The sequence below is a fragment of the Leopardus geoffroyi genome, chromosome E2 (assembly GCF_018350155.1).
Source record: "Leopardus geoffroyi isolate Oge1 chromosome E2, O.geoffroyi_Oge1_pat1.0, whole genome shotgun sequence".
Classification (NCBI taxonomy): domain Eukaryota; kingdom Metazoa; phylum Chordata; class Mammalia; order Carnivora; family Felidae; genus Leopardus; species Leopardus geoffroyi.
This window is the reverse complement of record NC_059335.1, coordinates 11,421,226-11,434,881: the sequence shown is the minus strand read 5'-3', so window position 1 is coordinate 11,434,881 and position 13,656 is coordinate 11,421,226. Positions and strand designations below refer to the sequence as shown.

Here is a 13,656-nt window from a genome sequence, read left to right as displayed (position 1 = left end):
AGGCATCGTGTCGCAGGTGTTAGGCCTGGAACAAGGGATCACTTGCCTAGGCAAAGTTGGGGTTGGTGTGGGGTTAGGGTCGGGGCTGGGCTCAGGGATCCCTGCTTCTCCCCCAGCCCCAGCAAGGGCTCTATAGACACCTATGCTGGAAGAAGTGGGCCAGGGGTTAAGATTCCAAGATCTGAAAGTCTCAGTTCAAGACCTGCATTTGCCAGACAATGGGCCCTGGGGAAGGAGCCAGGTTGAGTGGCCCAGATTGGGGGTGGGGGTGGGGTGGGGGGGAAGAGGCTTTGTCCTCACCAGGTCCGTGTGGACCCGTGGAAATCAGAAGGCAGCGACTAGATCTGGCTGGAACCAAATGACCTGTCGTGGGCGGTGACAGCTGTCAGATCCCCCCCCTCTCTTTTTAACTCAATATTTTATTGAGATATAATTCAGGAGCACCTGGGTGGCTCAGTCGGTTGAGGGTCCGACTCTTGATTTCAGCTCAGATCACGATCTCAGGGTTTGTGAGATTGAGCCCCGCGTTGGGCTCCTTGCTGTCAGCTGGGAACTTGCTTGGGATTCTCTCTCTCTCCCTCTTTCTCTGACCCTCCCCCACTCATGCATGCGCGCCCGCACACACACTCTCAAAATAAACTTTAAAAAATTGTTTTAAAAAGAGGTGCAATTCATATGCCATAAAATTCACCCTTTCAAAGTGCCCAATTCAATGCTCTCGGTGTATTCACAAGGATGCAGCAACTGTCACCCTATCTAATTCCAGAACATTTTCATTACCTCACAAAGAAACCCATAGCCCTTTAGCAGCCCCCCTTCCCCCATTCCCCTCTGCTCCCAGCCCCGCGGGTTTCCCTATTCTGGACATTCCATATAAAAGGAATCACAGTAAGTGGTCCCTTGTGTCGGCCTACTTTCGCTAAGCATACTGTTTTTAAGGTTCATCATTTTGTAGCCTCCCCCCTTCATTTAGCCTCAGTCCCCTCATTTGGGAAATGGGGTGGGGACAGTACTGGGGTGAGAGGGGCGGAGCCAGGGTGAGGCCTGAGGTGTGGCGGGCAGGTGCGTGTAGGGAGGTGATCTGCTGCCCCCGCGTGGTGCATTGGAGAACTGCGGCTCTCCGCGCTAAGCCTAGGAAGGAGTGACTCAGCTCCCCCAACCCATCCCCGAGACCCCACCCCTCACCCTGCAGAGCGCTTGGGATCTCAAAACTTCTGGAACACCATCCTGAACTCCTCCCTCTCTGCACCTCACCATTCCTGAGACTCCTTGGGCCCCATTTGCTGAGTAACAATGGTAATGTCACCCGCTTACGAAGTTCTAATACGTACCCACGTGAAGCATTTACATATGTAGTCATTACATACATAGTCTCTTACCGCAGACTGAGGCTGCTACTATTATGGTCCCGGGACAGGAAGCCCATAGTGCTTAAGAGCCCAAGTTCCAGAGTCTGGAAGCCCTTGGGTTCAAACCTCAAGCCTGCCTCTCACCAGCCACGTAACCTTTCAGCATGTGTATGTGGGGCTGAGAATGACGGTCCAAACTCACAAGGTGGCAGAAAGAATAAAGTGCTCGGAGCCGGGCACAGAGGAAGCTTCTGTGAGTTTACGTAGCTGATAGTATCAACCGGTGATACGCTGATGAATGTTTGACAACCTGCTCTCTGGGGGTTGGGGGGTGGGGAGCCTCGATTTGCGGCGTTTGCCGTCTTCCATGGGGTCAATCGTTCCGCCAGGGCTCATTCAAGTTACCAAGCTTGGACTCAGTGATGTGAAGCCACAGTGATGTCGGTGAAAGCATTTTGGGGGGAAGAGATGCACAGAAGCTCATTAGACAGTTGTTTTCACTACGAAGGCACAATAGATGTAAATGACCTCAGGATCACAGATAATAGCAAAACGTAGTGAAATAATTAGGTTGGGATGCGCATTTGTTACCTTTGTTTTAAGTGTAATTTATTTAATTACGTGTTTGCATACTTTAATTTTTCATAATGGCTCTCTTAACCGGTTCCAAAATTCCTGAGCCTTTAACAGGCAGCTCGCTCGAGCTGACTCCCAACACACTAGTGTGAGCACCACACCCATCTTTTAGAAAGGCAAACTGAGGCTCAAGAAGATGGTCAGACAGGGGCAGGGCATGGACCCGATCCAAGGGTTGTGGGATTTGAGGGGGGGCAGGACTGTGCAATGCCCCTCTTTCTTTCAGGCCACCCTAGTCTAGAGGGGATGGGTGGTCCCCACTGCAGAACCTCAGGGAAGCCCTTGCCCTCCTCTGGTTTCAGCTTGCCCATCCCGACAGCAGCTGCACCGGGCAGGTGCCTACCTACACAGGGCTCTCTGGCACCTGCTTCAGCCCTGCCAGGAAGGCGACATGTAGATCCTTGCTCTCACTTTGTAGATTGGGGAACTGAGGCCAAGGAGGGGCCAATGCCTGCCTTGAGTCACAGAGCCATACGGAGAAATCCTCAGACCCCAGCTGGGGTGCACAGGAGAGGGGCCCGCAGCCACAAGCCTGGGCTCTGGAGTTTTCTGGGAGGTGGGAGGCGGCATTGCTAGAGATCGTGGTCAGCCCTGAGCAGCGGCTCTGCCTAGCACACTACGCCCCCAGCGCCCTCAGCTCTGTTCCCAAGAACTTCCTGGGCCCCTCGACTGAGCAGAGGGTGGGCTGGGAGGGAGGATGTGGACAGCGCCGCCGTCTGTCTGGTTCGTGTCTCTCGGGGCTTCTCTGCCTCGGTCTGTCTTGTCTTTTTTTTTTTTTTTTTTTTTTTTTTTTTTTAATTTTTTTTTTTTAACGTTTATTTATCTTTGGGACAGAGAGAGACAGAGCATGAACGGGGGAGGGACAGAGAGAGAGTGGGAGACACAGAATCGGAAACAGGCTCCAGGCTCTGAGCCATCAGCCCAGAGCCCGACGCGGGGCTCGAACTCACGGACCGCGAGATCGTGACCTGGCTGAAGTCGGACGCTTAACCGACTGCGCCACCCAGGCGCCCCTGTCTTGTCTTTTTATCTCTGCTCTCTTCACAGGTCTCTGCGTCTCTGTGTGTTATCTCTTTGTCTCCTTTTGCCTCTCCCTCCGTCCCCGTGTGGGGGTCTCTCAGTCTTTGTCGCTCTCTGTGTCTCTGTTCTCTCTGTCTCTGTGTGTCTCTCTTTCCCTATGTTTCTCCCTCCTTTATTTATTTATTTATTTATTTATCTATTTATTTATTTAGTCGCTCGGGTCTTTTGGCTCCCTCTACATCTCTTTGTATGTCTGCGTGTCTCCCTGCTTCTGTCTCTCTAGCCTTGTGTCTCTTTGTCTCTCTATCTCTGCATCTCTCTATCTTTCTCTGCGTCTCTGGCGCTCTGCCTAGGCGTTTCTCTCCCCTTCTCTTCCGGTGAGTCTCCGCTCTCCTGTGAGAACACGCTCCCTACCGACGCGCCCAGACCTGCCTCCGCCCCCGGAGCCCCCCGCTAGCCCGGGCCTGCGCCTTTAAGGGCCGGCGGCAGAGGGCGGGGTCTCCGCGGCCCCGCCCTGCCCGCCCCTCCCCCTGACGTCCCTTCCTCCCCGGCCCCTCCACCGCCTCCCTCCGCCGCCGCCCGGGCCGGCTCCGCGCCCCCTCCCCGGCCCCCGCCCGCCCGTCTGCCCGCCGCCCCCATGGCGCCCCGGGCCGCCACTGCGCGGGGCCACTAGGACCCTCGGCGTCCCCTTCCCTTCCCCGCCCTGCCCCCTCTCCCGCGGCGCGAACCCGGGTGTCCACGGCACCCAGCTTTTGAGCTCGCGTCCCCAGGCCGGCGGGGGGGGAGGGGAAGAGAGGGGACCCCGGGACCCCCGCCCCCCCCCCACCCGGCCGCCCAGTCCCCCGGGACCCGGAGAAAATGTCTTCGCGGACGGCGCTGGCCCCGGGCAACGATCGGAACTCGGACACGGTGAGTGGGGCCCGGCCCCTTGGGGAGCGCCGGTCGGGTTCAGCCGCCGAGCCCCTCGTCCTGGTGTGCCCCGCGCCGCGCGAGCCCCTACCTTCGTTCCCCCGGCTCGGCCCAGCGTGCCACCTCCCGACCCCAGCCCGGACTTCCAGGCCTCTCGACCCTCCCCCACTCCAGCCCAGCCCGACCCCTGCGGGCGCCCCTCTCCCGGGACCCCTCTCTTGTCCCTCTGCAGACCGCTTCCGCTCGGGTCTCTCCCCTCCAGGAAGCCCCCTCCCCTGCCTTCCAGGAGCCCCTCCCTTCTCCGCGTGTTCTTAAGCCCCTTCCCCTCCTGGCTGCCTGCATCCGACAACTCGCCCCCTCCAGGATTTGCAGGGCTCCTGACCCCAAGGCCCGGCCCTGGCCCTCTCCCAGGAAGGCCCGGCCCAGTCCCGCCTCTGGCTCCGGCCTTCCCCATCTGGATGTGGGTGCCGGGCTCCCCAGGAACCCCCCTTCTCTCATTCTCAGCCCTCCGCCCCTCTGGATCCTCCCGGATCCTGTGGGCACCCCCTCACAGGAAGCCGGTTTCCACCTTTCCTGGGCCCAGGGCCCTTTCTAGCTTGTTCAAGGTCTCTCCACTCCCAGGCCTGGTCCCTATCTTCCAAGCAGCCCTGTCCCTGGATTCCCAGTACCCCGGCTCTCCCCCAGCACCCCCCTCCCCTGGACCCTCTCTGGTGTCTTCTCCTAGGCAGCCTTGGCCTCCAACTTCCAGGCCCCTAGCCTAGTCTGACTATTTCTAGGCCCTGGGCTAGTCTGACTCCAGGCCTCATCCTGCCTGTATCAACTCCTCAGCTCCCGGCAAGCCCCCTCCCCAAACCCCCAGGACCCCCTTGACCCCCTCCGAGGCCAGGAGCTTCCTCACAGGACACCACTCCTTCCACTGATCTCCAGGTCCCCCCATCTCTTCTGCCCCAGGGCCTCCCTCTTCCTTGTGTGTGTGTGTCGGGGGGTGGGGGGGGGGTGTCTGGCCTCCCAGGGAAGCCCCCTCCTCAACTTTGGAGGCCTCCCCCAGCCCACAAGGCTTGGCCCCAGATCCTTCTTCCAGAAGACTCCTGGACTCAGAGCGTCTGGTCTGGTCTTAGCTGTAAGACCTCAGCTGTTAAGACCTTAGCTCTCCTCTTGGAGGTCTGTCTGTTGGAAACCTCCTCCCCAAGTTTCTAGGCCCTTTTGACCCCCTCCAAGGCTCAGGCTTTCTTCTCCTTGAGACCTTTCTCTGCTTCTGAAGACTGCTCCTAGAAACCCCGCTTCTTTAACTTCTAGGAGTTTCCTTGGCCCCTGAGTGCCACTTCCCCATGGCTTTAACCCTTCCCAGGCCCCCTGTCCCTATACCACAGCCCAGAACAATCCTGGGAGACCCCCCTCCCCATCTCCCTAGTTTCTGATTACTCTCAGCCCTTCTAAAGAGCCTCTCCCACCAACCAATGCCAGACTTATTCCCAGCTGGGGTCTTTGTCCCTTTTCCCTTAGACCTCTGCCAGGTCCCTGCGTGCGTGCGCGCGCACACACACACACACACACACACACACACACACACACCCCTGCCTGCCAGCCGCCCAGCCACCCTCACTCCAGATCTCCACCAGAGAGATCTGTCTCTGCCCCTTCCTCTTGCAAAACCCTCCCTGACAGAGATCCCCTCAACACCGTGGTGCCTCAGCCCACATACAATAGGTCGTACTCTGATTTGGAGTCTCCGATGAGATACCCACCCTTCCCCCCCCCCCGCCCCCAAGTCACTCAGGAAGTGCCAGGGAGCCCACAGGCCTGGGTTCAAATGCTGGCACTCTCTGCCAGCTGGTTTACACTGTGCCCTCAAACTACCGGGTCATCTTCTCCGAGCCTCCGTTTCCTGTTCTGAAAAATGGGGATGCTCAAGTCCCTCAGAGGATTATTCGAGATGCCATGGGTGAAGCCCGGCACATAGGACGCTCTCTACACATGTTCACTGCTGTGGTGACTATGGACATGAGTCAGACGGGCCGTGGAGTCCCAACCTGGGGCTGTCATCAGTTGTCGCGTGCGCTTACAGATCCCCTCCCTGCTCAGGACCTCCGTTTATCTCTAAGTAGGGTTGATGATAGCACCTCCCTGTTAGGGATGTTTTAAGGAGCTGAGAGATGCTGGGAGCAAACCACGCTTGTAGCTGTGCTGTTATTGTTACTTTGATTGTTCTGGTAAGCATGGGTTCAAATCTAGTTTCTGTCCCTCCCTCGCTGTGTGATCTCAGGCAAGTGACGTCACTTCCGTGAGCCTCGGTCTCCTCATCTGTAAAATGGGGCTCATCCGAATGCTTCCTCCTCTTTTTTCGTCCAGATTTGTGCACGGAGGGCATTGTCTCCTCTCCTCCCAACTCGTCTGTAAGTCCTGCTGGTCAGCCCTGGCTGGGCCTCACCTCTCCCTCTGGAGTCGGAGGTCGCAGGCTCCTCCCCTGCTCCCGAGTTACCACGACGCCAGCCATGTGGGGTCACGCTCCCCCACCCCAAGTCCCAGGCCCCCCCACCGCCCAGCCTCTCTGGAGGTTCCCTAGCAACAGGCCCGGTGTTGGGGCGCCAGCCGGGCGGGAGGGAGGGAGCCGGGCCAGCTGGTGGTGCCGGCCAATTTTAGCTCCCGCCCCCGGCCCCTGGGGGCTTTGTCACCTACTGCCCCAGCTGCCCCTTGCAGGGGTCCCTCCAGCGTGCTGCCTTCAGTGGGGTGCCAGCCCACCCCCAGTTGGCTCCCCTGGTGCCACCTAATGGGGATTCTTCTTCTCCAAGCCCTTATCTCTGTGGGGATCAGGGGCCTCATCAGCCAGGATCCCCACCTCCCTTCCCACCCTCCCTCCCCTGGGAGGAGACCTGGGGTTGTGAGCCGACAGGGGCAGGAGGTAGGAAAGGGCTGGGCACTCAGGAGCCAGCAGGGCTGGGATCGAATCCCCGCCACTCTGCTTCGGTGCCCTGTGACCTTGGCCAAGGGACTTACCCTGCCTCAGCCTTGGGGTCCCTGTCTGGAGAATGTGGATCGTGACTGGCCGCACAGGGGAGGCCCAGGTGAGGACACAGCGGCCGGCCGGCCGGTGTGTGGCTGGGGCTGCAGCAGTGGTGGTCGTCTTTCAGCCCCTCGTGGGGACCATTGTCTTTCCTGCCTCTTGTGAGTGTATCGAGTGACCTTGACAAGGCACCTGTCTCCCCAAGCCTCAGTTTCTTGTCTGGAATATGAGCCTGTAGGTCCTGCGGTCACCGGGCTAGTGTGGGAATTAAATGCAGACGAGGTGCCTCCTGGTCCGGGCCGTGGCCCGTATAAAAGCTGCTTAATAAAAATGACGTGGGAGTGTGAGTCCGTGCGCTGGGCGACAGTGAAGGCCATCAGCTCTGGGGTAAACGTTTTCCAGCTCTGAGCCTCAGTTTCCCTGCCTTAAAAACGGGGATGAGGACACATTAATGGCCAGTGCTCATTAAATCGCGGTCATCATCACTTAGTTAAGTAGCCACGCGGATTCCCTGCAGCAAGCCCTCGTCCTTGGCCTTCTCTCTTCCTCAGCTCCCTTTGTCCACCTGCTTCCCACCCCCGCCCTGGGAAGGGCACGGGGGCAGCACAGGGTCTGAGCAGAGCCGCCTTGGCTCGGGCCTCTGGCTGCCTCCGTCGCCTGCACCCTGGGCCCCAGCGCTGAAAGGGAGGCACAGTCCCTGGGGCTGACAATCAGGACAGGGCAGCCCGGAGCAGGCAGTGACCTGCGGGGGAGAGGCCCAGGAGGGACAGGACGGCAGGAACAGAACATCGGGGCCAGATGGGAGGGCTGGCGTGGGAGACCGCCGGTCGGGGCGTGGATGGAGCCACAGAGGTTCCCAGGGCGGTGGGGGGTGGGGGGAGCGACGGTTGGGGTTGGGGGGGAAGCAACAATGTTTTCCACGGAAGGAAGGTGACCGTGCCGGGCTGGCCCGTCAGGGCAGAATGAAGGACTGTTGGTGTTTGAAGTCGGATTTGGGGCAAATAGGGAGCGGAAGAAAATGTTAGGGCCAGTAAACTGGGAATAAAATGTTGTTCGTGGGCTTCAGAGCAGAGCTGCGGGGCCTGACAGGGAGGTGATGGGTGACCTGGGACGTCAAGAGCAGTGAGAGAGACCTGGGGCTCGGTGTGGCCGCCAGATTGAGGACCCGGACTGGGGTTGGGGGCCGCAGCATTTCGAAGAAAATACTATGTGGTCTCAGCAACTAGAAAAGGAAGTTGGGGGTAGGCCGCAGGGAGGGGTGAGGAGGAGGCCTGATGTCGGGGACCCCCGGCCGCTGCAGAGTTGGGGGGCGTTTATGTTCTTGGAGGCGTCTGTTTGTAGAGGCGGTGGGGGCGGGGGGACCCAAAGGCACTGTGCTTCTCTCGGGCCTGGGTTTGAGAAGGACCACGAAGGGGCCGGTGGCCAAGGCTGGCATCGACCGCCCCGGCCCACAGGTGCCATTGACGGTGGGATCGGGCAGGCGCTGCCCCACCGCTCACGCTCTGTCTCCGCTGTCCAGCATGGCACCTTGGGCAGTGGCCGCTCCTCGGACAAGGGACCATCCTGGTCCAGCCGCTCCCTGGGTGCCCGCTGCCGGAACTCTATCGCCTCCTGTCCCGAGGAGCAGCCCCACGTGGGCAACTACCGCCTGCTGAGGACCATCGGGAAGGGCAACTTCGCCAAAGTCAAGCTGGCCCGGCACATCCTCACTGGCCGAGAGGTGAGTGGGGGGATGGGTGGGGCTCAGGGCCCAACCCTGCAGCACCCGCGTGCGTTGTGGGAGGTGGGGCGAGGTCAGACTTGGCCCTCGCTCTGCTTTGTGACCTCAGGTACATCCCTGGACTCTCTCCAGGGCAGGTCAGGACATCTCAGATTTTTCTAGAACAATCCAAGTAGAACTGGGCTACCGTGGGAATTCAATGTACCTGAGGTCCTTATTAGCCCAGGACTTAGCCCACAGTAAATGCTGTTTAGTAAAAATGATGTGGGCGGGGCGCCTGGCCAGCTCAGTCCGGTAGAACATGTGACTCTTGATCTCCGGTCCTGAGTTCAAGCCCCACGTTGGGCCTAGAGTTTACTTTAAAAAAAAAAAAAAAAGGTGTGGGAGTGTGAGGTGATGAAGACTGTCAACTCCGGAGTAAACGTTGTCCAGCTCTGGGCCTCAGTTTTCCCACCTTAAAACAGGGATGATGACGCATTAATGGCCGGCACTCAATTAAATATTGGTCATCATCCCTGGAATTGTTGGGAACTCTCAGATGGCAGGCAGAGAACCGTGTGTCGTAGCTCTAAGAATTCTCACGACTTCTGTGGCTAGACCTCGACAGCATCCCTGTTTCACTGGTAGACTTTGGTTCCACCGAACCTCGCGACAATCTTCATGAGAACTCGTGAGAACTTGAATTCTCTCTCTCTTTTTTTAATGTTTATTTTCGAGAGAGAGAGCATGAGTGGAGGAAGGGCAGAGAGAGGGAGACACAGAATCCGAAGCAGGCTCCAGGCTCCGAGCTGTCAGCACAGAGCCCGAAGCAGGACTCGAACCCACGGACCGTGAGATCATGACCTGAGCCGAAGTCGGATGCTTAACTGACCGAGCCACCCAGGTGCCCCTTGAATTCTCAGTTAGGCACAGTCTGAGTCTGCCCATCTCCCCTCCAAGAGTGGGCATGTGTTGGGAGTATGCAACATTACTGCAGAAGGGCCCACGCAGACCTTGTAATCTGGATATGAAGCCTCTCACTCACTCTTGGGAGGAGGGTATGACTCTTCTGTACCTCCTTTAATTTTAGAGAACGTGGCTGGAGCGATTTCTCCTGCCTCGGATGAACTCTCTTCCTGCCCCCACGCCATCTACTCCAGACACACAAAAGATACCAGGCCCCAATGGTTTTATGGGCACATTCTACCAAACATTCCAATTTTATGCCAGTACTTCAGAGACCAAGGAAAGAAATGCCGCTGCCCAGCTGATTTTAAGTGTTAGCTGGACAGTGACCAAAATGTCAGAACCGGCTCTGAACACTATGACGGGCCGGTCTTACACGCGAACATCGATACAAAAGTCTTAAACAAAATCAGAGCAGATAGACGCGGGCACATCCATTAAAGAAGGCTGTGTGATGACAAAGCTCGGTTCGTCCCAGGAATACACAGTTCTTTTCAAATTGACAATTTATTCATGTACTTCGCCACATTCACAGACTTGAGGAGAGAGACCATATGATCCTCTCGATACTGGCATGAAAAGTGCGTGACAAAATTAAAAACCCGTTTTTGAGGATGTGAGGAAAGCTAACGGACCCTCTCCCGCACGGAGAACGTGTTGTTCCCCTCGTGTGGATCTTGAACATGATTCCAGGGGCTTCTCAGAGGACCGGCTTCTAAGGAAACGGGATCTCCCGGGGGAAGGGTTCTGTAATCCAGGATATCTGGAGGTGACCAGGCCCCAAAACCCTTCAGGGAAACGAGAGACCTAGAGCTGAGTTTGGCCCCTCGCTACTGAGAAACTTACGGTGCCCTGCCCCAAAGTGCAATTCAAAATAAAAACTCAACCACACTGCAAGATAAATATAAGGAGAGTTTAATAACTTTCTGATTCTTCCTCCATGGTGACTGCCTCAAAGCTCTTTTAGAACAAGGGGTGCTGGGGCGCTTGGCTGGCTCAGTTAGGAGAGCATGCGACTCTTGACTTCAGGGTCTTAAGTTCAAATCCCACGTTGGGCGTGGAGCCTACTTAAAAAAAAGAAATGAAGGGGCCACCTGGGTGGCTTAGTCCGTTAAGCGTCTGACTTCAGCTCAGGTCATGGATCTCACGGTTTGTGGGTTCGAGCCCCAGATTGGGCTCTGTGCTGGCAGCTCAGAGCCCGGAGCCTGCTTCGAATTCTGTGTCTCCCTCTCTCTCTGCCCCTCCCCCGCTCATGGTCTGTCTCTCAAAAATAAATAAACGTTAAAATTTTTTTTTAAAAAGTTAAGAAAAGGGGCGCCTGGGTGGCGCAGTCGGTTGGGCGTCCGACTTCGGCCGGGTCACGATCTCGCGGTCCGTGGGTTCGAGCCCCGCGTCGGGCTCTGGGCTGATGGCTCGGAGCCTGGAGCCTGTTTCCGATTCTGTGTCTCCCTCTCTCTCTGCCCCTCCCCCGTTCGTGCTCTGTCTCTCTCTGTCCCAGGGATGGATAAACGTTGAAAAAAAAAAAAAAAAAAAATTTTAAAAAAAAAGTTAAGAAAAGCCAAAAACAAAAAACTTAGGGGCGCCTGGCTGGCTCAGTCGGAGGAGCGTGAGGCTCTTGATCTTGGGGTCGTGAGTTCAAGCCCCACGTTGGGTGTAGATGTTACTTTAAAAAAAAACAAAACAAAAAAGCCCTTGCGTGATCTGAGCTGGGGTAGCCTTTCCCAGCTCAAGAGCCCTCGGCACTTTGATCTTTTCCCCCTTCCTTCCACCTCCAGGTCGCCATCAAGATCATCGACAAAACCCAGCTGAACCCCAGCAGCCTGCAGAAAGTGAGGCCCAGGGAGAGGGAGCAGGGGGGGGACAGGTCGGGAAGACAGTCTCTGAAACCACCCACCGTCATCTTTCTTTTTCTTCTGTTTTGGCCGTGTCCAGCTGTTCCGGGAAGTCCGCATCATGAAGGGCCTAAACCACCCCAACATCGGTGAGGAGGGGAAGAGGATGGGCTCAGAGGCTATGAGCTGGGGCACTTGACAGAGGAGAGAGTCAGGGGACAGAAGAACCGGCAGTTCTAACCGTTAGAAAGACCTGTTTGCTCTTGGCAGTATTGCTGCTCGCTGGCTGGGTGACCTTGGGCAAGTCATTTCACCTCCCTGAGCCTCAGTTTCCTCCTCTGGAGTGGGGCTGATAAGGGACCTACTTCAAGGTCATTGTGAGGATTGGATAAGATCGAGCCTTCAAAACCCTTCCTTCAAAGCTCTGCTGTGGGAGCTGGTCTGATTATCGGTAGCAGCCGCTGTCGTTGTCATCGTTAGGCAGAGGGGGGGAGGGGGGGTCTTTACCTAGAGAAGCAGGATTTGGCCTGGCCTGGATGGGGCCACAGCATTTATTCATCCATTTGTTTGTTCACTCGGAAGTGTTTATTGAGTGGCTGCATTATGCCAGGGGCTGGGGACATCAGGCATAGGCAGTGAAGAAGACAGACACACACCTTGGCCTCACAGAGCCCGCTTTCTTGCGAGAAAGTAGGAAAGGTGGTGAAGTAGGGCTGAGGAGTTTGGAAAACGTTGCCATCCAGCAGGGAGCCATTGAGTGTTCGTGAGTGAGGGGGTTCTGGTTAGCACACGCATAGTTAGGAATGTGGGTGGAGTTGGGGGGAGTGCGTCTCCTCCCGAATAACCCCCTCCCTCCCCGGTCATTGCAGTGAAGCTCTTCGAGGTGATCGAGACGGAGAAAACTCTGTACTTGGTGATGGAATACGCAAGTGCCGGTGAGGCCTCCCTCCCCGCCCTGCCCACCGCGCCCCGCACGCCCCTCGCTGACCCCACTTTGGCCTCTGTCCTGCAGGAGAAGTGTTTGACTACCTCGTGTCACACGGCCGCATGAAGGAGAAGGAAGCTCGAGCCAAGTTCCGACAGGTGGGGGGGCGGGGGTCACAGCTGCTGGCCGGGCTGGAAGCAGTGCCTCGGTCCCCGGGGAGGAGGGACGGGGCGCTCCGCACGGGTCTGGGCTGACCGCTGGCCCCGGGGGGCTTCGGCCTGGGTGGGAGTGAGGGTGGCCCGCTGGGTGCCTACGAGTGTGCAGATGCCCAGGTGTGAGGATAGCCTGATGGCAGGCGTGCAGGTGTCGGGCACGTGGGTATGAGGGTGGGCCCCGTGTGTAGGGGTGCGGCTAAGAGGGCACGCGGGTGCCGGGGTCCTGAAGCCGCATGAGGCGTGCGGGGAGCAGGCCTGTGGGCGCCCAGATATATAGGCGTGCGGGTGTGTGGGTAAAAGGACACGCTGAGGGGGTGTCTGGCCAACAGGGGTGAAGGGGGGAGCGCGGGCGGTGTTGGTCCGGGGCTGTGCTGCGTGTGCTGGGGCCGAGTGTTTCTCTGCAGGTACGCAGCATTCTTATGTGTGTTTCTGGAAAGCTGGGAGGGGACTGGCCGTGGTGTCCGGGTTCTGACGCCCCTGCCGGGAGGGTGTCTGGGTGTCTGAGGCCGTCTGGGGGGTCTGAGTGGAGTCCTGCAGCCGCGGGTCCCAGGGGCGTTCCCTGCTGTGTCCGAATCGGAGCGTGAGGCCCCAGCATCTCGGCCTGTGCCTCGGGGAGGCCTGGGGTCCTGGGTCTCGGTTGTGAGTAGGGGTCTGAGAGGGCCGCGGGGTTCGGGGTCTCGAGGGACTGACCCTCCCTGCTCTCCCCTCCAGATCGTGTCGGCTGTGCACTACTGTCACCAGAAAAACATTGTACACAGGGACCTGAAGGTGAGCCCCCCACTCCCGCGCAAGCTCCCCATCTCGGCCCACAGACCCCGCCCCCCACACGCACGCGTATTTGTCCCCAGTCCTGCCTTCAGTCGCCCTGGGGTTCTCCAGTAGCCTCCGCATTCCCCCCTCTTCTCCCGTGCTCCTCCCTCAGCATCCAGGGCTCCTTGACTTTTTCCCAAGCTGTTGCGGCAGAGGAAGGGCCAGCAGATAGGGGAGCAGGTAGGGAGGCGGGGACAGGAAGAGAGAACAAAGGGAAAGAGACAAAATGTCCTGGGGCGCCCCGCACGGTTCCGTGTGTGCCAAACAAGGACACGGGCTGCGATAAAAGGGTTC

The 13,656-nt window shown here is 58.0% G+C and overlaps 1 protein-coding gene across 2 annotated transcripts in view; it reads left to right on the top strand.

The window, feature by feature from the left end:
- Nucleotides 1-3,575: 3,575 nt before the first annotated feature.
- MARK4 (microtubule affinity regulating kinase 4) overlaps nt 3,576-13,656 on the top strand; it is a 31,417-nt gene continuing 21,336 nt past the window's right edge. For both annotated transcript variants that reach the window (XM_045441949.1, XM_045441950.1), the window contains exons 1-7: nt 3,576-3,914; nt 8,435-8,635; nt 11,356-11,409; nt 11,513-11,561; nt 12,282-12,347; nt 12,425-12,495; nt 13,264-13,320. In XM_045441949.1, coding sequence (XP_045297905.1) covers nt 3,864-3,914; nt 8,435-8,635; nt 11,356-11,409; nt 11,513-11,561; nt 12,282-12,347; nt 12,425-12,495; nt 13,264-13,320 — 549 coding nt within the window. In that variant the 5' untranslated portion in view covers nt 3,576-3,863. The remainder of the gene's footprint in view (nt 3,915-8,434; nt 8,636-11,355; nt 11,410-11,512; nt 11,562-12,281; nt 12,348-12,424; nt 12,496-13,263; nt 13,321-13,656) is intronic.